The sequence below is a fragment of the Alnus glutinosa genome, chromosome 5, assembly GCF_958979055.1.
Source record: "Alnus glutinosa chromosome 5, dhAlnGlut1.1, whole genome shotgun sequence".
NCBI classification, from domain to species: domain Eukaryota; kingdom Viridiplantae; phylum Streptophyta; class Magnoliopsida; order Fagales; family Betulaceae; genus Alnus; species Alnus glutinosa.
Window position 1 is genome coordinate 2,160,740 of NC_084890.1, and position 23,960 is coordinate 2,184,699.

Here is a 23,960-nt window from a genome sequence, read left to right on the forward strand (position 1 = left end):
GCAAATCCGGAAAGAGAGTGGAGGACAATAAGCTATAGTCAAAATGGTCTCCAGCAATAAATCATAATGAGCTACTATATGAAGCAAAAGTGCCTCAAACAACCAAGGAACAAGAGTAGGAATTCTGTATATGTACCTAATTTAGAAGTTAACGACAAAGTTAACAAAATAAACAAATAATAAAAGAATGAATAAATCAATGGCCATGGACAGGATCAAGACGAAGATTGCTAACAGATTCCTAACGGATAATGGGCACAAGGATCATACATCGTGGATTAATATGCCGTCCCACATCGTGTATATGTATAGCTCAGTGATATCTATCAAATTTAAGCACGGAGCTCAAGAGGATGCTCTTTAGTCTTTCCATCCTCTTTGACGAGCCCTGAGCTCCCACATGGCAGTAAGTTTCTTCTGTGCTTCCAGTGTTGCTTCAGCCTTCTCCCTTGCCTCCTCACAGGTTTCCATCCCTGAACTGCACTTGTCTGCGTCCTTTTGATACTGGGAAGCCATTTTCTTGGCCTCTAAGAGAGCCATGTCAGCACGCTGCTGATTTTCTAGAGCTTCAGCTTCCTTAAGCTTCACTTCCTCTGACAATAGATCCGTAAAACTCTTCTCCATTTCTTCACTGACCTCAGGGTCACGCTTCATACAACCTAAGGGAAATAATACCAATTCAAGATTCAGAGGATTCCACAGCTTAATTGCAATACCATCCATGATTTTTTTTTTTTTTTTTTTTGTGTGTGTGTGTGTGTGTGTGTGTGTGTGTGTATAAAATGATGCAGAACCTCACCAAAGCAGGGCCCAAAAGGCCCCATCTCTGGGAAGTAAACCCCGGATACACGACCCCACCCACTAGAATCGTGTATTAGGTAATCTAGGAGAACTCCTAGTGCGGAATCAAACCCAAAATGTCCGAGTCTACAGCTTATCCCAAGCCCGCTCTTTGTCCACTAGGCTGCACCCTGGCGGGTTAAGCAATACCAGCCATGAAATAATTGTGTCAAGTGCCTGATACCCATCTAAAGCAATGTGAGACTTATGCTATAAAGTAGCAGTATTTTTTGCCTCTTTTACAAAAACCACGCACATTCACAACATTATTACCATAGCCATCATTGGTTCTTCCACTTGTGCTGCAGGCAAACGTTTTTGGGAAGTTAAAAACCCAAGGGAATCTCCAAGTGAGGCTTGATATAACATATTAGTATACAACTTTAATCAAAAAGCTTAAACCTATGAGTTTGGACCCAATTATATTATATCAATCACTCAATCTTCTGACTACTACCTGATGTGGAGCTTAATCACCCCACACTAACACGTGAATCCTTTGACAAATGTGAATTCCATGCCCATGTTAATATAGGGGGTTAAGAGGGCTCAATGGGTAAATTTTGCCGTTGGACCCAGGTGAATGTCATCCACATGCAACTATCATATTATAGAGCAGTAATTTCTAATCAGACCATTCTTCTCTTTTACTATATAAATGTAATACTTAATAAGATAAGAAACAGAAAACTCTCTGATAACGTCAAACAAAATAGTTTAGTTGTTGGCTGGCTTCACTATCATCTCTGAAGGATGGTTTATACTTTATAGCTTGGCTTGCCCCAAAGTCATATCTTACAAAGTCTAACTGCAACAGATTTAACCATTTTGTAATATGGGGAAGAAAAACTGACCTGTAAAGGAATGGTTGCTCAATCCTGCAGAAAAAAAAAAAAAAAAAACCCAGACACAGAGACACCATCATTAATAAAGCATAAGCATGCACTATAACTATCAATTCAGCTTAGAAACAAAAAATAAATTTCACAATTAACACCTCACTCCAACACAAAACATTTACACAAGTAAACAAAGAGCATACTAGGACTAAATAGGCCAAACCTTCTGGCACGACACAATTATTCCTAATGTCTAATATGCTTAACTTCTTTCCTGTAAATACCTGGAAAGTCTCCACATGACGACCACCTTAATCCAAAAGCTTAAACCCGGTTATATTATATTATATCAACCGCTTAATTTATGACCACCAAATTAACACTCACACTTATATGGTTGCAAGTCTTATAACTACCATTTAGACCACTACTTTCTTTTTATAATAACGAGGAGAAACTCCATACGTACAATTAACCACAAGATTATACTGTGCTTACGCACGAATAAACCCCGAATACTTGAGTTGTCTCACACCCAAACACTAAATCAGTCAAGATTCGAACCTCAACCAAGTAAGAATTAACTCAGGGGACTTCGACCATGGACTTGATCAATCATAATCACACTTCTAACATGGTTATCCTTCTAAGTTCTAAGCCCCTCACACTCTCACGTAGGCCAAAGTTTTCTTTCAAATTGGGCTGAAAAAACTTCCTCCGACTCATTATATTAAACTACATTTGTTCTTAGTTACGTAATTATTACATAGATTTTTACGTGTTGTATTAAAAATGCATATAAGAATTATGAGACCTGCTACCTCTCCAACTCCTGTTCAACTCTCATTCAACCTTTCATACATATCCAATTACTGATTTTAAAAAAAAAAATAAAAAATTGTTGGAGCTAGAATGGAGTTGAAGAATTCTTTCAACCCAGTTTGGACAGTCCAACCAAATTTACAATCTAAACATCAAACAATTCTACTAAAATGGTATTATTATATATATAAAAAAAAAAATTAGATTAAACTCACACATACAGATAATTTTTTTAATCCTAATAATGGCAAGTGACATGTGGATCAAAGTTAGTTATAATTTAGAAAAAAATAAAAGTAAAAAAAGAAATAAAAGAAGTTACCGTCGGGGAGGGAAAGAAGGGGCTGAGAAGAGCAATCGCAGAGGCAAGGAGTACAACGATGATAGGAAGAGGAGGACACGTGGCGGCGGGCGGCGGTGAGGGCCTCGGAGAGATGGTAGTACAAGGGCCGGCCCACAATGTAGCCCGCTAAGCACAGGCCCATCAGGACCATCCCCACCTTCAATGCTCTTTGCTGCGTACGGCACCTACCCATCTCTCTCTCTCTCTCTCTCTCTCTCTCCCTAGGAAGTGAACTGCCTGAAGAAGAAAAGGTGGAAGAGGATGATCAAGGTTCTACGACGCCGTATTGTTTGTTAGAGAAATGTGTATTTGTGTACAGCAGAAAACCTGCTAACTTATTAAAGAGGCTTTGACACCTGGAACTGAAATATAAATACGTATATATTTTAATTATTATTTTTAAAATCAAATAGTTGGAATATTACTGTTAACATTTTTTTTTTTTTTTAATCTCTTTCTTTCTCTTTTTTTTTTTTAAATTTTTTTAAATTTTTTTAAATTTTTTATTTTTTTTTATCATATTTTAAAAGTGATAATGATGTTGCTGGAAAATCTAAATGATTTATGTTTGTTCGTTTCGACATAAAGCATTTTATATATATAAAAAAAAAAAGGAATATTTTTTGTTCTTTAAGTACTTTTGTAAAATTTGATCTAGTGTAAAATATTTTTAGTCGAGGGTTAAAAAAAACACTCTTATTAATATAAAACAAGAGTAACCATTTCAAATGAGATAAGAGTTTCTTCTTCCTTAGAACTTTATTCATTTTCTATTTTTTTAAACAAATTTATTAACTTAAGTACCCGAAGCTCTCTCGTCAGCTGGCGCCACTCCGGTTCTGCATCGTCCAGTCCGATCGTCCAAAAATCTACTTTTACAATATCAACAAATTATGTCAACTATATTATGCCATCCTTCGACATAAATCTCAAAAAGGTACATAAATTCTTAAATTCGTCTCAAATTGACAAGAAAGCAAAATGTAATATAAATTTAATTGAAGATTTATTGAGGCTAGGTTATTCCTGTTGTTTTAATAAAAGGAAATTTTATCTACTCACCTTTTAAGTCGACCGTTGTCAATTTTGAGTCGGGGAGATAAGAAAAGAATTTAATCACTATTTTTGAATTTGGATTTAATTGTACTTTTTCAATATTGAGGGCCAAATTAAACTTACATAGTGTACTTTTTAGGGAGCAAAACAGGTATTTGCCAAATTATTTTGATGCATTAAATACTATTTGGATGTAGAGCATTCACATCCTGTTCAACAAATTTTAATTAAATTTTAGTTAAAGAATCATTTTTTTCTTTTTCTTAAAACACTTACGTCACACTTTTTATTATAGCTATTCACTTCACTATTCTATGTAAAATATTATTTCTTTATCAACTTTCATTATTCCCATAAATAATAAAAGAAAAAAAAGAAAAAAAAAAAGGCCCAATGCATCAGTAGAATTTATCACAATAAAGCAATAGTAAAATGCAAATTTCTAACAAATTACAAATGAGAGCTTATAGAGAGCAACCCAGTTCTGTCATTGATTTACTTGCTAGAAAAAGAAGGTTCCCTCACTTACCCCTCACCCAAAACCACATAGTTTCTTCAGAGTAACATACCCAAAAGAGGCTTCCACATAGTTTTTTCCATGAACGAAATGCTTGAGCATCTTAGCTTGACTTTCTTTTGTGCAGAACTGTCATCTATAATGAACATCGTAATGGACTAAACTAATGGTCCCATGTAGTTCCAACTACAACATTCCTATAAGCTCCAAAAGTCAAATCCTTGTTCTACTTGAGTGCATCAACTTCTTAAGCATGTTTCAGTAAAAATCAGAATTCTAAATCTCATATCCCTCGAAGCAACAGGCATCCCAAAACATTGGCTGATGGGATTTTTGTTTAAGAAGCTTTAGTCCTCACTTACCCACATTTTCAGGAGATATCGAGTATTTCGGTGGTCTTATCGTTAATATCCATTTTCCTCATTTCCCAGTTCACAGCTTTCAAAATTGTCACTATATCTTCAGATTGAGGATGTGAATTGTGATCTGAAAAAAATGTGGTAATGGTCCCATGCATTTCAATAAAACTCCATCCAGGGAGTTTCTTCAAGCCGAGAGACCTCATTTGGGTCCACACCTCACCCACGTCATCCCATTGATTCATTGAAGCATAGCTGTGTGCCAGTTGCACATAGTTACCAGCATTTGCAGGCCTCAACATGATAATATCTCTGGCAATTATGTCACCAAGTTCATCATTACCATTGGCCCGGCAAGCATCGAGGAGTATGCCCAGAACATCCACTGAGGGTTCTGGAAACATCCTCTTGTAAAAGTTAAATGCCTCCTCTACCCTTCCAGCACGACTGAGGAGATCAACAATGCAACCACGGTGTTCAAGGTTTGGCGCAATACCAAAATCCTGTGTCATAGACTGGAAGATGCTCATGCCCTCGTGGACAAGCCCATTATGACTGCAAGCGGACAGTATGGAGAGGAAAATGACATGGTTTGGTTCAATTCCAGTGCGCAGAAACTCTGAATACATCCTCAAAGCAGTCTCCCCTTTGCCATGACTACCATATCCTGCAATTATTGTGCTCCATGAGACCAGATCTTGCTCTGCCATTCCATCAAAACACTTCTGGGCAGTATCTGAGTAACCACATTTAGAGTACATGTCAACCAAAGCTGTGTCGACCAAGATGCACGGTCTAAGGCAACTCCTAATTACAAAGTTGTGGATCCACTTTCCCTGATGGAGTGCCCCAGTGGAAGCACAAGCTTGGAGAAGGGAGACAACGGTTATTGAATCGGGTCTTTGAAGGTTTATCCTCATTTGATTGAAGAGGAACAAGGCTTTACATATATGGCCATTTTGAGCATACCCAGCAACTATTGCATTCCAAGAAACCAAGTCTCTTTTAGCCATCCTATTAAAAACAGCACAACTATGATCCAAATGACCGCATTTAGCGTACATAGTAACAAGAGAATTTTGAGCAGGGACGTCTAATGTCATTCCTTGCCTTAATATGTAACCATGAATTGAGGTCCCCAGATCAAAAGAACCCAGTTGTGCACAAGCTGCAAGAGCACTAGCTATTGTAGCAGTAGATGGCTCCACTCTTGATTTTAACATTTGACAGAAAACAATTAGTGCCTCATCCGCACAATCATTTTGCACAAGCCCTGAGATCATCGCTGTCCACAGGACAACATCCTTATCTGAGGTCTGTTCAAATATACTAAATGCAATGTCAATATTCCCACATTTTAAATACATGACTATAAGTGATGTTTCAATATGTGCATCCAAGTAAAATCCAGTTCTCAAAATCTTCCCATGAACTAACTTTCCCAATTCAAGATTGCTCTGTGCTGCGGTCACAGACAGCAGAGATCCAAATGTCAGCTGGTCAAGCTCCATACCTTCAATTCTCATTCTATCTAAAATCTGCAAAACTTCTCTAATATTGCCAGTCTGGGTATAGCCCGATATCAAAGAATTCCATGAAACTATGTCCCTGCGATTCATAAATTTGAAAAATTCCTTAGCATCCTCAATGCTTCCACATTTACCATACACGTTTAATATAGAATTTGCTAAAGCTATATCAGACTCAAAACCATACAAAATTGTACAACCATGCAGACACTGCACATGGGCAAGCTCAGGAGCTCCAGAGAGCATGCACAACAATGTAACTGAACTGGGCTCAATTCCTTGGCGCCGCATCTCATTATACATAGAGAACGCCATATAAGCATCACCCGTGCGCGAATAATATCCAATGATCGCAGTCCAAGGAACAACATTTCTCTCAGGCATTATGTCAAAAACTTTGTGAGCATTGCTTGTGAGCCCGAATTTGGCATATAAATTGATCAAAGAAGACGCAATGTAAGGGTCAGAAGAGTACCCATTAACAATGACACGTTGATGGAATGAGAGGCCATGCGAGAACAGGTGCAGAGAGGTGCAGGCTTTGAGCAGACTAGGGAAGGTAAAGGCGTCTGGAGGGGTGTTGGTATTGAGCATACAGGAGTAGGTGAGGAGCACTTCATGGTGGGCGCCTTGCGATGAGAGACGGTTGATGATAGCGTTGAATGACTTGGTGGTGGTAGGGTGTGGTGGTGGCGGCGGCGGCGGCGGTTTAAAGGGGTTGAAGAGAGAAGTTTTTAGCTTGTTCATAACTCATGTTAGAAGGCCGCATGACATGAAAGAAAGTTGGCTTGAAATTACCGAAAGCATGGGGCAGCGGAAAGACACCTGAAGAGGAAACAGTATCACAAAGTATTTGGATTATATGGTGGCTTTCCTCACATGCCCAACGTATTGCTGGCTCAGCTTTTGTCCCTCGGAATGCATTTCTCGAAACAATTCAAAAGCTTCCATTTCGCAACCATATCGACAATACCCTGAAACAAGAGAAGACCAAGCAATAGAACTTGTGTTCGGAGTCGCATCGAAAAGTTTTCTAGCTTCAGCTAGCATTCGTGAATTAGCATAAGCAGCAATCATCGTGTTCCAACTAAACTCGTCCCCATCAGACATTTTGTCAAACATTTTTTACAGGCTTCCCCGATTTGGACAATTCATTAAGAGGTCGAGTCGGCTCCAATCAAACCTAGGATTCACAATGCCATGAAACGAAATGAGCTGAAACTATGTGATTGAATTGATGGCATGATCTGATAGTCCCCGGAGGTAGGGCCTGTAATTTTTAACATAGCCTGCGTATCCGGTACGGACACTGTGGTCGGATGGAAAAATTTAACCGGTTTAATTAAATTTGTCATATTATAATTAATCTATATAATTTTATACTCATTGTTCAATACGATCCGAACCTAGCATACAACTATCAATTTTTATATAATCTGTGAACCAAATATAAAATTAATGGGTTAAAATTGATGGGTCTAATCTATTTAATTAAATGAGTTAAATAACTCGAATTCAACACACAACATTTAAAACTGACAATTTTTTATTCAACCCGTGAGCCAACACAAACACAATCTAGGTTTATTGAACTTGCAGACCGGATAATATAATAATGAATGAAACTCAGACTGAAAGTAAGTGGAGGTCCGAACAGATTTATGTGAGAGTTGTATATAAGAGTAATGATTCACCACCACTTAAAGATACAACTTTTCACCACCTTGCCTATGTAGCAAGGTGGTCCTCCACTACATTTTCAGGGACCACCTTGCCAATATGTGACAAGGTGGTAAAAAATAGTATCTTTTAGATAGTGGTGAATCATTATTCTGTATATAAAGGCGTAAAAGGAATGAAACGCCACAAAGAGCCAGAATGGTTGGTATCATCTCCCTTCTCTGTTTTTGGAGGTTCTGATCATATTAGAATCAAAACTTTAAGCTCAACCATCTTATCTTGGCACCGCTCTTTTTTTCTTTTCCCTTGTATTTTCTATTTTCAAAACAAAAACATTAGCAAACAATTCAACAATTACTTACACTTTTTCAAACAAAAACAAAATACTCCCTCAAAAAAGCATTAACAGAGGAAGTGCTGACAATATTTTTCAATGGCAAATACTGATGGAAGAACTAAACCCACTTCTTTGTGTTACAGTTGAATTCCCGGACAGCATACAGAGATTTCACAGTTTCAAAGATCACTGTAAATGTAACAGTTCTTATCAGCCACGCCAATTTGGAATATTTATTCAAGTTTAATTGATCTAGTCAAGTAACAAAGCAAACAGGTCGAATAACAAATCCAACCAGCATAAGATTACAAGAATAAGCCCATAATTCTATGGCTTAAGAGCCATAATTCCTGCAACTTTTCAAGTTTGAACTTCCTTTTTTGGATATTCCCTTGCTCCAAATATTGTAGATCCGATTCTCACATTCGTGCTGCTCATTTCAATCTGCAAAACCGCCAAGTTTTCTAGTTATAAGTAAAATCTCTCAACTAAATCTTTGCCCCTGATATTACAGTGTACATATAAAAAAAAGGACACACCACAAGGCAACTCTTGCATAATGGTGCAAGTTCAAGTTAAAATTCTCATTTCTACTCTTGAGTGTTTTAAAAACCGTTTTGACTTTCAGAAAAATGATAAATACGGCAGCAGGGAAACATGGTAGCACTACTGTAGTTGTTTAAAGTAAATGATTTCTTAGTCCTACTCTGTATACAGCTCAATTACATGATATTTTGAAATCCTAACCCTAAAGAAGAAAATAACAGAACATTTATATTGAAAATTATAGTCTGAAGAAGAGCAGCAGAAGATTAGTCTTTACAGCTTGCTCAAAGTCTGCAGACATGCCCATTGACAGCTCGCATCGCTCTTCTGGAATTCCAAGTGCTTTGCAAACCTCAGCTTTGCAGTTTGATAATCTCTGATGACAACAGACAGGTTCAAGAGAACTATAGGAGCACAAGCAAAACGGCTTGATCACACAACTATGTGGGGACTGTCACCTTAAAGTTTTCTGGGGTCGATGAATAATCCAGCATACCAATTGTCATTAGGCCACAGAACTCAAGGTTTGGGCAGCCCAAACTAACATGTTTGGCAAGTTCCACACACCCAGAGGGCTCAACACCAAATTTTGCTGTAAAAAAAATGACAGTTAAATATACCAAACGAATAAATAGGATTCTTTTATAAATGCCTAGGATAATAGCTAACAATTGTTGAAAACAAAACTATTTCACAGGAGCTCAGAATCTAGTGCAGATGTTAACCCATCATGCCCCTATAACGCATCTCCCACCAAAATTAGGCAAGGGTGACTAAGATATTCGGTTTGTATAATTCTTAAGGTACACCACATCCACACAATGGTTAGCCTCTATCACCAAATGGCAAATGCTAAAAGAAAAATGAGACACGCCTATAGATAGAAAGGTTACTTCAAACTTCACATGAAAAAGAAACTAAATCATAACTAATTTTTGATAGACCATCTATGGCACATATTGCTGCGGAGTGGGGTTGGGGGAATGGGAGAAGAACTTAAAACAACCGCTACACGGTGATCAACAACTAAGCATATGAACAAGGAATGACAAACCTAAAATAACACAAATGCTGATTGTTACTATGATTTTCAAAAACAAAATGTTGTACAATATAGCCAACTCAATTGTTCTAGCATGTTATTATACTGTTCAAGCAGCCATAAAGGTCACAGGATTTTTAAACTTGAGTTAGACAAGTCAAATCTGTTAAAAAAAAAAGAAAGAAAAAGTGAAAATTGCAAGTATGTAAAGAAGAGCGAACATAATCAACTTACATGTTTCTCCACTGGTATTTACTTGGACCAAGACCTTCAAAGGCTTTCTCCCAATGCTCCCAACCACACGATTAAGATTATTTGCAATCTGAAAAGCACATATAAGTATGGAAAATCAATACGAAACCGTCAAAGTTTAAGTATGTCAAATTTCTTTTCTTTTCAATTCACTTTGTGGTTCTTCATCATATTTAAAATGGTAATCTAGTTTATGCTTAAACTGAGTAGCTCAGCAAGCCATTTTTAACTGAGACCTCCTGACACCAAGCACAGAGACCTTTTAACAAAAAATTACTAATAGATATCGGCAAAAGCTGTTACCTTTTCATCATCTACACTCTCTACCATTGCAAGGTTTGGTACACCAGCTGCACAATATTAGATGACGTGAGCAATATTAGATGACAATTGATGAATAATTACAGATCGTGATCTCTCTCTCTCTCTCCAGCACTAAAAGATGGATCACTGTGAGATCGAACTTACGTCCTATGATTGGCATACAAAGAAAGCAGCAGTAAAGCATAACCAAGTTCTATGAACATGACTTCTCAAAGACAAAAGTGTCTAAGCTATGTTGAAGAAGATAAAACTTCAAATTGGATAAATAAATAACTTCAAATTGGATTTCTCTCGATAAGCTCTCATTTGTTAGAAAAATAAAGTTCACTCACTTCCCCCTCACCCAAAACCACATAGTTTTTTTTCAGATTAAACATACCCAAAAGAGGCTTAACCTTATTGCTCTGCAAATTCCCAATGAAATGCCACTCAATATCGTCTGGAAGCTGCAAAAGCCAAACAAGTACCAAAGTTAATTACATTTTACTTATAAGATGACCCCCCCCCCCCCCCCCCCCCCCAAAAAAAAAAAAAAAAATCCATTTTACAAGTTTCATCATTTGGGACCTCTACATAAGCAAAAACGACTTCTTTAATCACATACTTACCTTGATCCTCCTACTCTGTTTGGTTGCTGAGAAATTGTATATAAGAAAGGAAGAAAAAAACGAAAATTTAATAACCCCAGAAAAAGAAAACGAAAGAGAGAACCTGAGGAGCTTTCTCGATGAGCTCTTGAACGTAGTTTTCTCCGAAACAGCGATGCCCGGCGTCGTAGACTTGGCGGATGAGAGAGACCGGTTTGGTCTTGCTCACGGCCACCACTCGGACCTGGTGGGACGCGCGCCCAGACAGCTCGGTGGCTCGTTGGACTCGCTGCAGGACGGACCGGAGGGCCGCCGCTGCGACGCCGTCTATGGGGGCTGCCGAGGTGGCCATGTCAGAGCCACTCTGCTCCACCACCACGTACTCCTGGCCTTCTTTTTGGTCCAGATTGTTCGCCGAGATCAAGCGGAGGGGGTGTGAAACGTTGCGTTTTGAATTTCTGTGATAGACGATTTGGTGCGTATGGACGACAAGTACTGTAAGCTTAACTAATTGTGCTTACTACGTGGGCTTTCTGTTGAGCCGGCCTTAGCCAAAACCCAACGGCCCAAAGTCTGAAATTAGCTTATGCTAAATTTAAATGAGTTAAATTTTTCAATTATGACACGACTTATTTAAATAAGCTATTTAAATAAATGAATGATACGATTTGATCTGTATAATTTATTTAATAAAATTTTAGTATTAGTTGACTCATTTAATTTTAAGAACGGCACTCTTGAAGCCGTCACACAAATTCTTTATTTATTCTTCGTCTCAGATTTGAGATTTCTTTTCTATTAATGTTTCGTTTGTTTTGGTGTAAAATGATTTCTATATTTTACGGTGTTTGGTAGGGGCGAAAATAATTGTCAATGAAAAATTATTTTCGGTTTGATCGTAAAACATTTTTTAATTTTTAGAAAATTATTTACGGTTTTAAAAACCATAAATCATTTTTCGAAATTAAACTCTTTGTCCTTACACGCACGTTTGACATCCGATTGCCGGAATCCGGCAGTGGACGGTCGTTAGAATCCAAGTGGCACTAGAATCCGGCAACATCAGGCCACCAGAAATATTGCCGGCGCGGGAATCCGCGACATCCGACCATTGTCGCCGGATGCTGGCGGACCAGATTTCGGCTATGGTCATAAGCCGGCCGGATCTGGTCAAAATGGCCGGGATCCGGCCAAACATACTCTCCGGAATCCGGCAATGGCGACCGAACATTGCCGAATTCTGGCGACAGCTGCATTTTCACCTTTCGTAATTTTTTCTTACGAATCAAACACAGGAAAATATTTTCGAGAAAATTATTATTTTTGAAAATGATTTCGTCGAAAATATTTTACGACGAAAACCATTTTACGTCGAAACAAACGGAGTATAAGTTTGTTGAAGTGACTTTGTGTCTCGGGCATTTTGGACAATTGACGCAATGAGCGGAATGACTGTAACAAATTTTGTTCTTTATATTTGTTGTTCGAATTGCTAATAATTTAGGCTCCATAATCATGATTTCATTTTGGATTGTCTATTTTCCAAATGTGATTAAAAAAAAAAAAAAAACTGAAAGAGAAAGAACGAACCAAATATTGGAAAAAATTACAATGAGTTAAACATGGGGAAGTGTACATATTGCTGTTCAATTCCACTGACGTCCCTTAACCCACCTATAACTTTCCAATGCAAGGGCTATTAACGCTAAAACTCCAAGAATTACAACGTAAACCCATATCCAATTTTCAGTTGGACTTTGATTATGGATCCCCACAAGTATGTTTGCTATAATTAATGCAAGCAATGCATGCCCAAGAAAATGGTGGCATTTCTCCCAGCACTTGCGATATTCATCTTCTTTCTTTGGTTGCCAAAAGATGGCAAGCATCTGATTAACACGATTAGCAAGTTAATTGCTGGAAAAACCATTAGTTTGATCAACTAATTGTTAGAATATCAATTAAATGATTAAATTCATAATTTTCAATTAATTTAAGCTTTTGAGATAACTGAAAATTTAACAGGGTATTTGAGTAGAAGTTCTGTGTTCTAATATTAAAGCGAAGTTTGAGCCTACACGGAAAAACAAGAACTTGAAATGAAAATGAATCATTTCATAGTCCAGATTAAATACTGTGAAAGTAATATATAACTGTTAAATGCTGTGAAATCTTATTTAGCTAGATTATATATGAATTGATTCATTTCCATTTCAAGTAAAATAAAGAGGATCTTATTCTATAAAAATACAAATTAAATGATTTGGACTTACTTGAATAGTTGTGAAGGTAAACAAAATGGTACTTAGAATGTTTTGTGTTTTATAGGTGGATTGTCTGGAAGTATTTCCGAGGCTTATCCCAATTCCCCATCCAATGGTGCCCAGAATATATCCAATGCTCTGGAGCATGATGTGAAATTGGTACCATTCGTTGAAAGTCATGGGAAATTCTTTGAAGTACCTTGCGATAATCACCCCCATGGGCAACATAGTTCCCCATCCTATGATGATTAAAGCCTCATGCACCTGTCCAAAGATGAAGAAAATCAATAATCACCCTCATTCATATTTAGCGACCGAATTGCAGCTTAACCGAACCCTAATGAGATCGAGAGAGGGTTTAATGACACGGCCCATATGCTCGGATAGGTCCTTAATTAATTGGACAGTCCAAAATACAGGACACTTGCTTGGATAGATAAACCTTTTCAGAACTCTCTCTCAACTAGCTGTTTGAATTGACTGCAATTCGAGTATATATAGAGCCAGCCAATTGCCACCGATCCCGGTCCATAATGAAATAACTTTGGAATGGCTCCCAAGGATATATAACTGATATTTTAGGAAAGAAATGAAGACTGATCTTACATTTTTGAGGTGACGATGTCGATGTCGATGCCGATGCCACATGCTATGATGACCCTTCCTTGATCTAAGGTCCATTGTTACCTCACGATTTGAGCTTTGAACCTGGGGCGCCAGATCTTCCACATTGGAGTCAACTTGCCACGCATCAATAGTACCTCTTCCCGTTTGTATGAGAGAGAGACCCCCATTGCATGAAGAGGCTTGAGCAGAGATAGAATGGAGGGGAAACACCATACTAAGAAACATAAGGCAATGGGAATTACTCATGGTCTCTCTTTCAAGAATGTATTTCACAATGGGAAGTTCTAACCTGCAACATCAATCAAAAATCTCAATGTTGTAGGAAACTATACAGTTATTTAGGATCCAACAAAAACTTGTTGGATCGACATCGATGTTATGGCATAAAATTTTGAGTTTTTTACTACTTGGGTGTCGGGAATATGTGCTTTTCTTATCGAAATAGGCAATCTTGTCTGATATTATTCTGATCCTTAGAATAATCTTTTTAATCTTTCAAAAATAAGTGCCAAATATAACTTATACAACTAACAAAAAGTTTTAAGCTCATTTAATTTAGATATATAATAATGAGAGAATAATGACTTATCATTTATGTGGGATTTAGTAAAGAAAGAAACTAATTTGCTAAAAGTCTATGAATTCATAGGAGAATTAAGAGGAGCTCAGCTTTACCCGACCTAGATTTAACACGAATTAAGCCTGCAAGCCAAGCCCAACCTCTTGCGACGCTCATCTCATATATGCATGCTTTACTTAAGTGGCCTCCAAAGGATTAATTAAGGAGCTTATGATGGTTAAGTCAATAAATAATTTTGAAAGTAAAACCCAATAGAGAGAGTGTTTTAGAGTTGTAGAGACTATACTTCTTTTCTGGAGCTCGTAACCTGAGCATCTCCAGCAGATTAACCAAAATACCTTTTGTGATACAGAAAATAGCCATTCTACATCAGTAAAATATAGATTCTTTCTTTCTTTCTCTTCGATCTTCTTTAAGAAAACAATTAAAAAAAAAAAGACTTTGAAAAATAATATTTGAATAAAATAAAGAGCATATTAGAAAATCTTTTGAAATGTGTATAGAAATGCAATGGCTAAATAGAAATCTGCACTTTTTTATTAGGTATTTTAACTCTAGTGCCGGAGATGCCGCGTGCCGCATTTTTAAGAGGTGGTCCTTGGTGGGTGTTTCCTTATGGATTAGGATTCTTTACAATTTTAAAGTAATTTTGGATTCTCAAATTATGTGAATTCATGCCCTTTTTTACATCGAACAACATGAAAAATGTTCCATATTAAAGATATATATAACATGCTATTGAGGCAACAAAAAGAAAAAAAAATCATTCCAAAATGTTTTTTCTTCACTTTTAAAGAGACGCTTATTCTTTACTAAATCAAAAAACAGATTTTTGCTTAAAGCTTTTATATGACATAAAGTGTAAGAGCGTGATAAAAATATACTAAAATCTCATTGTTAACATGTCACATTTTTAATATTTAACATTTTTCATGTCGTTCAATGTATGAAACGACTTAAATTCACATGATTTGAGAATTTATAATTTTTAAAAAAATTGTAAGGGATCCTGGTCGGTTTTGGTTATTAGCTATTGAGATTTCAGGTGGCTCTTAAACGTTTTCAGCTCTTTGTTTGAGCGGGCATTTACCTCCATACTCAGACACCATCCGATTCGATCGATCTCTTCTATGCATTTTTCCTTTGCTTCAAACAAGAAAAAGTGAATTACTGGCCTCCGCAAAGCATGACATGGGAACTATACTAGAAGCCGAAATTCCGGGGTAATCAGTCGTCTTTGACATTTACAATATTGTAGATACAGAGAAGCTAACTTTCTTGACGTGCAATCAAATGAGTTCTTATATATTTAAGAGATATTCAGTAATTTGTAAGCAGTCTCATGAATGAGGACCACACAGAGAAAGTAATACGTGTACCTTCATTTTTCTTTTGTCAACTCTACAGCCTATTTTGCTGTATTATATAAACCCGTGACTCTTCTCCTTTCTCCCAAGAGTCCTTAAAGCTTTATGATTATAGCAGCCATGAAGTTGCTCTACCTTTTCTTTTTTCTGTCAGCTGCAATAGCCATTGTTGCAGCTTCGGATTTAGATGATTATAACGAAGACATGGACAATGACATGCAAAGGCAAGTCGCATTGCCTGGAAGCCAAGATGCAACTCCTTTACGAGGGGTGCAGATCAGCCGCTTTCTTGCACAGCAGAACCTGCTAGCCAATATGACATGCAATAAGTTTCCTCGGATTTGTCGTCGGAAGAGCAGCCCCGGGCCGGACTGCTGCAATAAGAAATGTGTCAATGTGAAGACCGATCGCCTGAACTGTGGTATGTGTGGATACAAGTGCAAGTACACTGGAATTTGTTGCAATGGAAAATGTGTGGATTCTTCGTTTGACAGAAGCCATTGTGGTGGGTGCAAGAAAAAGTGCAAGAAAGGGAAGTTCTGCGTTTATGGGATGTGCGGTTATGCATGAATTCATCCCACTACATATATATAGTTTGCAACTGTATATAATATATGCTTTTATCCCCTCTAGCTTCAAGCAACTTGATTCTTCGTTTCATGCCAAGGAAATTAATGTACTGTATGTACATGGTGATCATGACTGAAACGAATTTAACGTTGCATTATGATTAAGCATATATAAATGTGATATTACTAGATCTACAACTATATATATACATTAATGCATTAACTTTGTACTAATGTTTTATTAAGAGATGGACACCAAGATGATATATAGCTTATTTATTGGAAACTGAAGCATTTCTGTAGTATTTATTAATTGTTTTGATCTTATCCGATGAATAAGCTCTATTGCATGCTACACCACCACTATGATCAGTCTACCACTTTCATCAATAAAAAGATAAAAATGACCATAATTTCTTTTTTCAATAAGATAAAAATGTCCTTATAAAAAAATGGAAAAGAAGAAGAAGAAGAAGAAAACTTCTCTTAACCTTCATAAACTTTCATCACATCTCTATTTACTTCATAAACTTACAAATTTTCAGTTTAATATATTAATCTTTCAATTTTTTTCAATTTCATCCGTATATACGAAACAAAAAGAAAAATCAAAATCAAACAAGCAACCCACCTTAAAGGAAGCTTTGAACAGTGTTGTGTCACCGAAAGAAGTAATTAATAACTAATGCACACGAATTCAAAAATAAATAAATAACTAATGCACACACTTGAACGGAGATTGCAAAATGTGAGGCCACGTTAAAAGTCCATTCGTCAAACTCCACCGTCTGCTTCGGGAAGGTACACCGTACGTATCATGGGTGTTTTTTTATCTTCTTCTTCGGAAAAAGTTTACGAATTCCTTCAATTTAATTAACATATATTTCCAAACACGTACGTATTCCTTCAATTTAACGTAGCCAATATGACTTAGGGTAGTAGTTTGAGGGGTCGTTACCTAGAGTTTTTCCTATTCTTGAAAGAAAAGCAAAATATTGGTTAAAAATATAAATGAATAGTATCTATTTTGTGGTGTTTATTAGATTTTATAGGTCTAATAGTATATATGGTGACACATTGTAAATATTTTGTCACGTCTTTTAAAATTTTAAATGACGTAGCACAATGTACATCGTTAGATGTAACAAAATAAAATCTTAACCATAAAATGAATCTTAATACATATGCATTTGAAAGTTTTAATTGAAAATTGAACTTGATACACCTTAATTTTATACCCCGGGCCTGGGTCAAGTAGCCCACTTTAAGCGCGAACCAGCCTAGAATTGGATTAGCCATTCAATTTCATTTAGACTGGGGCAAGAGAATCACAATGGGCTAAAAGTAGTACCCAATCTCTCCCCCAACCCAAAAATGCCTCAAACCTTGAGGTGGTAGCTAATTTTTTTTTGGATAACCCACAACAAAGAAGGCATGGGAGCATCACTCTTCTAGTCTTCTCCATTATGGAGGCATTTGACATTTAATGCCACTTGAGCCATGACAGGAACAACCGTTGCCAAAATTGGTGACCCACCCATGAACAAACTACACACAATCCAAGGATGACACATGGCAGTTGGCAGGGTTGTACGAAAAAGGCATGCCCTTCTATTAGAGGGAACCTGGTTTAAAATGAAAGGTAAACACTTCACTCATTGATCAATTCAAAGTACACACTAATTCTAAATCTTCTTCCTCGATCTCTAGAAATGAGAGTTTTTTCAAATGTTTTACTAACTTAAACATTGAGAGTATCTCTTGTCAGCTCATCCCAACATATCTTTAAACCAGTATTTCTAGCTTAGTGATTAATTAATGTAGGTCTCTCTTTATGTAAAGTTGGCTGTGCAGATTTCAGATCTATCATAACTTGGACTTTCGGCAAGCTAGCTCTGGGTTGATCGAACATCCTAATCTGAAATTCTGAATTATATTTGGATTAGGCTAGGGTTTAAATTCTTGCATCTAAGATTGAATCCGATTTGTAGCCCACCCACCAACCAACGAAACCAAATTTAATTATATTATTTGCAAATAATTATAGATTAGAAATTGATTTCTAGTTGAATGTTAATTTCTTCTTAACTTATTTATTGGTTTTTATATGTGTTTTATGTTTTTAATTTTTTTTTAAATTTTTTTTCTTGAATTATATCAATGAAGTACAGCAACCTTATAATGGTAATGCATAAGATGTACGTACACATTATATATCGTACTATATAAGTTATTCAATAAATTTTTTTCTTCAAATTGAGTTAGAAAAAATTCTTCTAAATCAGTCTATTAAATTTATACTCCGATCTCAATTAGATTAAATGGTAGTCATGGGACCCAGCAATTCCTCCAAATTACAGGACTGCAACCCAGAGAATTATCGAACTGCCACCTAATTGGGGGTTGGTGGCCGGGGATTTTAGTCATTTTCTAAATTAAGGACGAATTGTCTAGATCATGTGCCACGTAAGGATTACAAGGGCTAGCTACGTACAAGGGAGGGGCCACCGTACCGTGGGCGTCAACACCGCCGGCATCAAACCCGCTGTCCATCGATTCCCTCTCCGATGTGATAACTGATTATAGTCAGTACTGCAAAATAGCCAAACCCCGCCCGACCAATTGGACTTGAGAAATTGTATTAATCGCATGCATCCCAAGTCAAAACGCAAGAGAGACATATGTGAATATGTACGTGTATGATCAACATTCAACATATATGTACGTTGCTATTCGAAAAACCGAGTGCTTTTGTAACTGATCGATATAATTCAAACCAGAACGTGGGCTGCATGTCGGCTTTGCCTTCGTCACGCATGTAATTAAGCGAAGCCTACGTACGTACGTACAGTTGGTTTTTGCACATTCGAACCCTAAATATTATACAGTTTAACACCCCATTTTTAATTAAAAATGTACGTCTTGTATTGGACCTCATCGTGGTAGAGTTTGAACAAATGTTAATGTATTAATTAAATAATTAAATTTACTATTTTTTATCAATTTAAATTTTTAAGATAATTGGTAACAATCCCACACAAAAAGTCCACTTGTACATAGTACTGGTGCTTCTAAAATGTATTTACGGGATGGGATAATTTCTCATTGCTTGATGGTATATATATATAACCTACCATATCGTTTCATCATCACATCCTAACCACAATTAAAGACATTTGTTTTAAATGAGGTGTATGTATCATATAACGTACCAAGTTTCCTTAGCTCCTTATATATAAAAAGAGGAATGTGTTGAACCGATGGAAAATGTTTGAACTATTACAATTTTTATTATAATTTCTTACAAACTTATATGATAGTCCATATGCATGAGTGCTAAATGGGTAAAAAAAATTAAGTAACAAAATTTGACAGATAAATTTAATTGTTTAATGGTTGATGTGGTATATATGAGCTATGTACTAATTGACTACCATGTAAGTTTGTAAAAGACTTATAATAAAAGTTCTTTAGCTACACTCTAAACGAATATCTTATTCGTATTATATATAGGCTTGAAATTCTAATTATAAAGAGCACAATGACGTGTATATTTTTTTGGGATGGGTGATAAGAGTCCGGATTTTCATCAATTTAATGCTCATATTGGTAGCAATTTAAGTAGTAAATGCATGTGCGAGAGTCTTTTACTTATCCAAATAAATAAGCAGACTACCCGAGACCTGCTTGAACAGATGAATCTCAAGAAAGCTTTTCTCACATTTGCTATTTGAATTGCTATCAATTCGACAATTCAGACAACAAAATTGCTGATGGTCTCCATCCAGTAAAGGAATGAGCGTAATGAGCGGACTCGAATTGCAAGGTCCTTGGTATCGTACCCAACCATCCATTCCTGATGAAGGAAGTTTCGGGAGCGCCTGCTATAATGCATTAGTCTATCGCTAGCTAGCTAGATACGTACTGATTTTGAGGTTCTTCTCCTTTTCCCAAATTTCTATCTAACATTTGAAATTTTGGATCAAATTGGATGCCCAACTTCCATTTACTTGAATCTCAGATAGGCGCCATTGATAGAGACTCCTCCAAGAGAACATGCATATACAGAGCCGCCCGGCCCGTATATATACCTTAACATCCTTTCCTCTTCCCCATCTGCAATAATATTTATTCATACAAACAGACACACGTATACATTATGGCAATGAACTCATCCAAAATCATGCTCATGATGACCTTGCTGGTTTTAATGAGTATAGCCAATTCTCTTTCAGCTGCAGCGCCAACCATTGATGAATCATATGCCAACATAAAGAAAGATAATGCTAATGAACACCCATTACCTGAGAGCGAGCAGCCGTCGTTTCTCGTAAGAAATGGCCGCTTCCTTGCCCAACGGGTCCAGGCCGTGAGCACCACCTGCGACGTGTACCCTAAGCTTTGTCGTGCCAAGGACAGCCATGGGCCTGATTGCTGCGGCAAGCAATGTGTTAATCTGATGACAGACAAACTTAACTGTGGGAAGTGCGGGAAGAAGTGCAACTACTCTCAAATGTGTTGCCAAGGAGACTGCGTGAACCCGTCCAGTGATGAGAGACACTGCGGCCAATGCAACAAAAAGTGTAAGAATGGAAGCTCATGTCAGTACGGATTATGCAGCTATGCTTAATTACAGAGTAAAACTACACTTTTATCGTATCATTATTTTACCTTGCATGTTCACGTGACACTATAAACCCGTTTTCAGATTTTTTTTTTTTTTTTTTTTAATAAAGACATATTTAATAGCTGATTCATACTACTACATCAACAAAGTGAAATAGTGTTAATGTAAAATAGTATTGTGATGTAGTTATTTATGTTTCTATGTAATAGGGTATGCAATTATCTTTAAAGAATTGCAAGAGGGGTGTGGAGTGTTGAAGGTATTTTGTCCTTTTATCATAATTATTTGAAATTATATATTTGCTCTTTAGAAAAAGAAAAATACTAGACATACATGCAACTGATCTATAATTCTTTTACAATTTACGGACACATCGATAACTAAAGCATACAGATCATGGCAGAAAGCTATCGCGAGGGTTTCCATAATTAAAAATATGTGAAAGGGTGCAAAGCAGAGAAATTCATAATCCCATAGTTTAAAAATAGCCATCTCTTCGATGCATCATGGGAAGTATTATTCCTTTCACCGTACCATATCTATTTTTATTTATTTGTGAAACCACAATTCATTGCTCCATGAGTAGGAAGAAAAGTAAAGTCGAATCAGGCTGTACGTGTAGGTAATACCGTAATAGAGTAATGTTAGAATTACGTACAACTAGTTTACAACTTTTTTATAATTTATTGACACGTTCCAATGTGTGTGATTGAAGCCTCACCAACGATCATTAAAGTAAATTTAACATATATCTTCTTATTACATGCTGACACGTACGTACGTGTCAGTAAATTATAAAAGAATTATAGACTAATTGTACATCAACATTATCATGTGATATGGTATTCGAGCCTAGCAATTTGGAGAAGCTATCAAGTAAATCCATATGGCTTTTTGGTGAATTCCTAGCTACGCCAAGTGGGATATGGAGTATTAATGTGCATTGTGTTTGCTTATGACTCCTTAATTAATTGTTGTTCAAAATGGTAAAAAAAAAGAAAGAAGAAGATTGGAAGACCAGTTCATTCAATTGAAATATGTCTTTAAAACCTGTTATTCTCGCGTGCATTAGTTATTAAAAGGAATATCAAAAAAATTTGTACTTATTAACCAAAATAATTAAAATAAATAAATAAAAAACCAAAAAAAAAAGAAAGATTATTCAAATTTCTAGTAATTTGCTGCTTGTATTGCTAATAATCAAGTAATAAATTTGAGAAAGTCTTTTACGGCTCATCTGCCCGAATAGATCGATATATGGACAACTCAAAATTTATTTCCCCATGTAAACCTTATATTAACTATGAAACATTTTATGCCCCAATTACTCATAATCAGGTAGCAAAATTGGTGGGCTCTATTCAAATTGTAGGGCCACCGTTATTAATTTCTTTGATTAAATAGAGATCACAGATAGTCAATATTCTGAACTTCAAATAATTTCTATAATAAAAGGTCAAAACATAGACTACATGCATGTAATTGCTTATGTACCGGTTTTTTCCCAATTTGGAAATGGAATACTTGAGATCTTCAAACTTTTGAACAATTAAAACCGCTAATCTTGCCATGCTACGCGCAATTGATCGGTATATATATTTGACAATTTAATTCGAACTAATCATTTTAATATTTTCTGGAGAATAATTGGCAGAATATTTCTTTTTTCACAACTGTGTTTGCAATTTAAGTATTAAAGTCAATTATTTCATGCAATTCTTGTATGCACCCTTTAATTAATATTAGTTTGGGGCATTACATCTTTTTATCATAATTTTCTTACAAATTGATGTGACAGTTCATAATTGATAAAATGATAAGTCAGCTCGGCACTAAGTTAAATTGACAAATCAAGTTTTTTGGCTAACTATTTCACTTAGAGTAATACTACTCTTCACACGTACACTCACTTCAATTAACATCGACTGATGTGGTGTGTTTTAAGTGATTTTTTTTTTTTTTTTTTTTTTTTTTTTTTTTTTTTTAAAGCGAAGTAACTTAAAACATACCAGATCGATCTGTATAAAATTAGTGTGAATTATAGTAACATTACTTTTCACTGATTATTGATTATCACACTAGTTCATAAATAACTAGTTGTGTGAAAGAGAGGAGCTAGCTAGTTAGGTAGCATACGTGCCAAACTATACCACTTATCTATCTAATTTGTGTGATTGACTTTTTAAATTTTCCCCTATTGTGGTGTTTAATAATTGTTTAGAAGACTAATTAACTTCGATTTAATTAAAATATTATTTAACCATTGAATTAGACCACCCCACTAACAGACACACATATGGATCCTCAATAAAAGACCTCTCTGTCAATCACCATTCTTCTCCACCCCAACGGCTCCCACCTCTTTGAATTCCTCAACATCAAATCTCTCTCCCTTACATGTCCCCAAAGATTGTTTTTGTGCTGGCCATGCTCGTGGCTATGGGCGCCCCTACTCTCACGGCAACACCGTCTGATCAAAAGGGCTCATTTCTCAGTGGTGAAGATGAAGATCATTCAATGGAAGCCCAAGGCCAAGAACCAGCTTCTCTCCGAGGGTCAAGCCGCCGCCTCCTTGCTCTGAACTTCGACCGGTACATCTTGACATGTGACACACATCCTTGGGTTTGTAGTGCCAAGGGCAGCTGGGGGCCAGACTGCTGCATGAAGAGGTGTGTGAATGTGACGACAAACATGCTCAACTGCGGGAAGTGTGGGAAGACATGCAAGTATTTTGAGATCTGTTGCGAGGGTCAATGTGTGAAACTGATGTCCAACAAGAAGCACTGTGGACGCTGCAACAACAACTGCAAGAAAGGGAGTTCCTGTGTGTATGGAATGTGTAGCTACGCATAA

The 23,960-nt window shown here is 36.5% G+C and overlaps 7 protein-coding genes across 10 annotated transcripts; 3 read left to right on the forward strand and 4 right to left on the reverse strand.

Annotated features, from left to right (window-relative positions):
• Window positions 1-61: 61 nt before the first annotated feature.
• Window positions 62-3,165, reverse strand: LOC133869525 (uncharacterized). Of its 2 annotated transcripts, XM_062306552.1 has the most exons (3): window positions 2,824-3,165; window positions 1,695-1,718; window positions 65-659 (listed from the first exon to the last, which is right to left on the reverse strand). In XM_062306552.1, exons 1-3 carry the CDS (start codon window positions 3,035-3,037, stop codon window positions 361-363), a joined length of 537 nt encoding a protein of 178 aa, XP_062162536.1. In that variant the 5' UTR covers window positions 3,038-3,165; the 3' UTR covers window positions 65-360. The 2 variants fall into 2 exon arrangements, with proteins under 2 accessions (XP_062162537.1, XP_062162536.1); XM_062306553.1 differs by lacking the exon at window positions 1,695-1,718 and having other exon boundaries at window positions 62-659.
• Window positions 3,166-4,281: 1,116 nt separating this feature from the next.
• On the reverse strand, window positions 4,282-7,599 carry LOC133867820 (pentatricopeptide repeat-containing protein At4g04370). Of its 3 annotated transcripts, none has more exons than XM_062304586.1 (2): window positions 6,781-7,599; window positions 4,282-6,384 (listed from the first exon to the last, which is right to left on the reverse strand). In XM_062304586.1, exons 1-2 carry the CDS (start codon window positions 7,050-7,052, stop codon window positions 4,788-4,790), a joined length of 1,869 nt encoding a protein of 622 aa, XP_062160570.1. In that variant the 5' UTR covers window positions 7,053-7,599; the 3' UTR covers window positions 4,282-4,787. The 3 variants fall into 3 exon arrangements, with proteins under 3 accessions (XP_062160570.1, XP_062160569.1, XP_062160568.1); XM_062304585.1 differs by having other exon boundaries at window positions 6,493-7,599; XM_062304584.1 differs by having other exon boundaries at window positions 4,282-7,599.
• A 750-nt stretch (window positions 7,600-8,349) lies between these two features.
• Window positions 8,350-11,547, reverse strand: LOC133868472 (uncharacterized). Its single transcript, XM_062305373.1, has 7 exons — window positions 11,198-11,547; window positions 10,866-10,932; window positions 10,466-10,512; window positions 10,145-10,232; window positions 9,327-9,460; window positions 9,146-9,244; window positions 8,350-8,766 (listed from the first exon to the last, which is right to left on the reverse strand). Exons 1-7 carry the CDS (start codon window positions 11,423-11,425, stop codon window positions 8,683-8,685), a joined length of 747 nt encoding a protein of 248 aa, XP_062161357.1. The 5' UTR covers window positions 11,426-11,547; the 3' UTR covers window positions 8,350-8,682.
• A 1,157-nt stretch (window positions 11,548-12,704) lies between these two features.
• On the reverse strand, window positions 12,705-14,292 carry LOC133867867 (cytochrome b561 and DOMON domain-containing protein At5g35735-like). The gene is made up of 3 exons (XM_062304636.1): window positions 13,944-14,292; window positions 13,347-13,601; window positions 12,705-12,962 (listed from the first exon to the last, which is right to left on the reverse strand). The coding sequence occupies exons 1-3, from the start codon at window positions 14,208-14,210 to the stop codon at window positions 12,720-12,722; spliced, it is 765 nt and encodes a 254-aa protein (XP_062160620.1). The 5' UTR covers window positions 14,211-14,292; the 3' UTR covers window positions 12,705-12,719.
• A 1,739-nt stretch (window positions 14,293-16,031) lies between these two features.
• On the forward strand, window positions 16,032-16,481 carry LOC133867731 (stigma-specific STIG1-like protein 3). The gene has a single exon (XM_062304497.1). The coding sequence runs from the start codon at window positions 16,032-16,034 to the stop codon at window positions 16,479-16,481; it is 450 nt and encodes a 149-aa protein (XP_062160481.1).
• A 4,164-nt stretch (window positions 16,482-20,645) lies between these two features.
• LOC133867874 (stigma-specific STIG1-like protein 1) lies at window positions 20,646-21,168 on the forward strand. The gene has a single exon (XM_062304642.1). The coding sequence runs from the start codon at window positions 20,646-20,648 to the stop codon at window positions 21,108-21,110; it is 465 nt and encodes a 154-aa protein (XP_062160626.1). The 3' UTR covers window positions 21,111-21,168.
• Window positions 21,169-23,504: 2,336 nt separating this feature from the next.
• On the forward strand, window positions 23,505-23,960 carry LOC133868215 (stigma-specific STIG1-like protein 1). Its single transcript, XM_062305033.1, has one exon. The coding sequence runs from the start codon at window positions 23,505-23,507 to the stop codon at window positions 23,958-23,960; it is 456 nt and encodes a 151-aa protein (XP_062161017.1).

Excerpts from the sequence above, each read along its gene's own strand:
- LOC133869525 (XM_062306552.1), bottom strand. The coding sequence starts at position 3,037 with ATGGGTAGGTGCCGTACGCAGCAAAGAGCATTGAAGGTGGGGATGGTC. Across the intron at positions 1,719-2,823 it reads CCTTCTTTCCCTCCCCGACG|GATTGAGCAACCATTCCTTT; the intron begins GTAACTTCTTTT and ends TTTTTTCTGCAG. Across the intron at positions 660-1,694 it reads GAGCAACCATTCCTTTACAG|GTTGTATGAAGCGTGACCCT; the intron begins GTCAGTTTTTCT and ends TATTTCCCTTAG.
- LOC133867820 (XM_062304584.1), bottom strand. The coding sequence starts at position 7,052 with ATGAACAAGCTAAAAACTTCTCTCTTCAACCCCTTTAAACCGCCGCCG.
- LOC133868472 (XM_062305373.1), bottom strand. The coding sequence starts at position 11,425 with ATGGCCACCTCGGCAGCCCCCATAGACGGCGTCGCAGCGGCGGCCCTC. Across the intron at positions 10,513-10,865 it reads TAAGGTTAAGCCTCTTTTGG|CTGGTGTACCAAACCTTGCA; the intron begins GTATGTTTAATC and ends AATATTGTGCAG. Across the intron at positions 8,767-9,145 it reads CTGCAGACTTTGAGCAAGCT|ATTGAAATGAGCAGCACGAA; the intron begins GTAAAGACTAAT and ends GCGGTTTTGCAG.
- LOC133867867 (XM_062304636.1), bottom strand. The coding sequence starts at position 14,210 with ATGAGTAATTCCCATTGCCTTATGTTTCTTAGTATGGTGTTTCCCCTC. Across the intron at positions 13,602-13,943 it reads GACATCGTCACCTCAAAAAT|GTGCATGAGGCTTTAATCAT; the intron begins GTAAGATCAGTC and ends ATCTTTGGACAG. Across the intron at positions 12,963-13,346 it reads TTACCTTCACAACTATTCAA|ATGCTTGCCATCTTTTGGCA; the intron begins GTAAGTCCAAAT and ends CGTGTTAATCAG.
- LOC133867731 (XM_062304497.1), top strand. The coding sequence starts at position 16,032 with ATGAAGTTGCTCTACCTTTTCTTTTTTCTGTCAGCTGCAATAGCCATT.
- LOC133867874 (XM_062304642.1), top strand. The coding sequence starts at position 20,646 with ATGAACTCATCCAAAATCATGCTCATGATGACCTTGCTGGTTTTAATG.
- LOC133868215 (XM_062305033.1), top strand. The coding sequence starts at position 23,505 with ATGTCCCCAAAGATTGTTTTTGTGCTGGCCATGCTCGTGGCTATGGGC.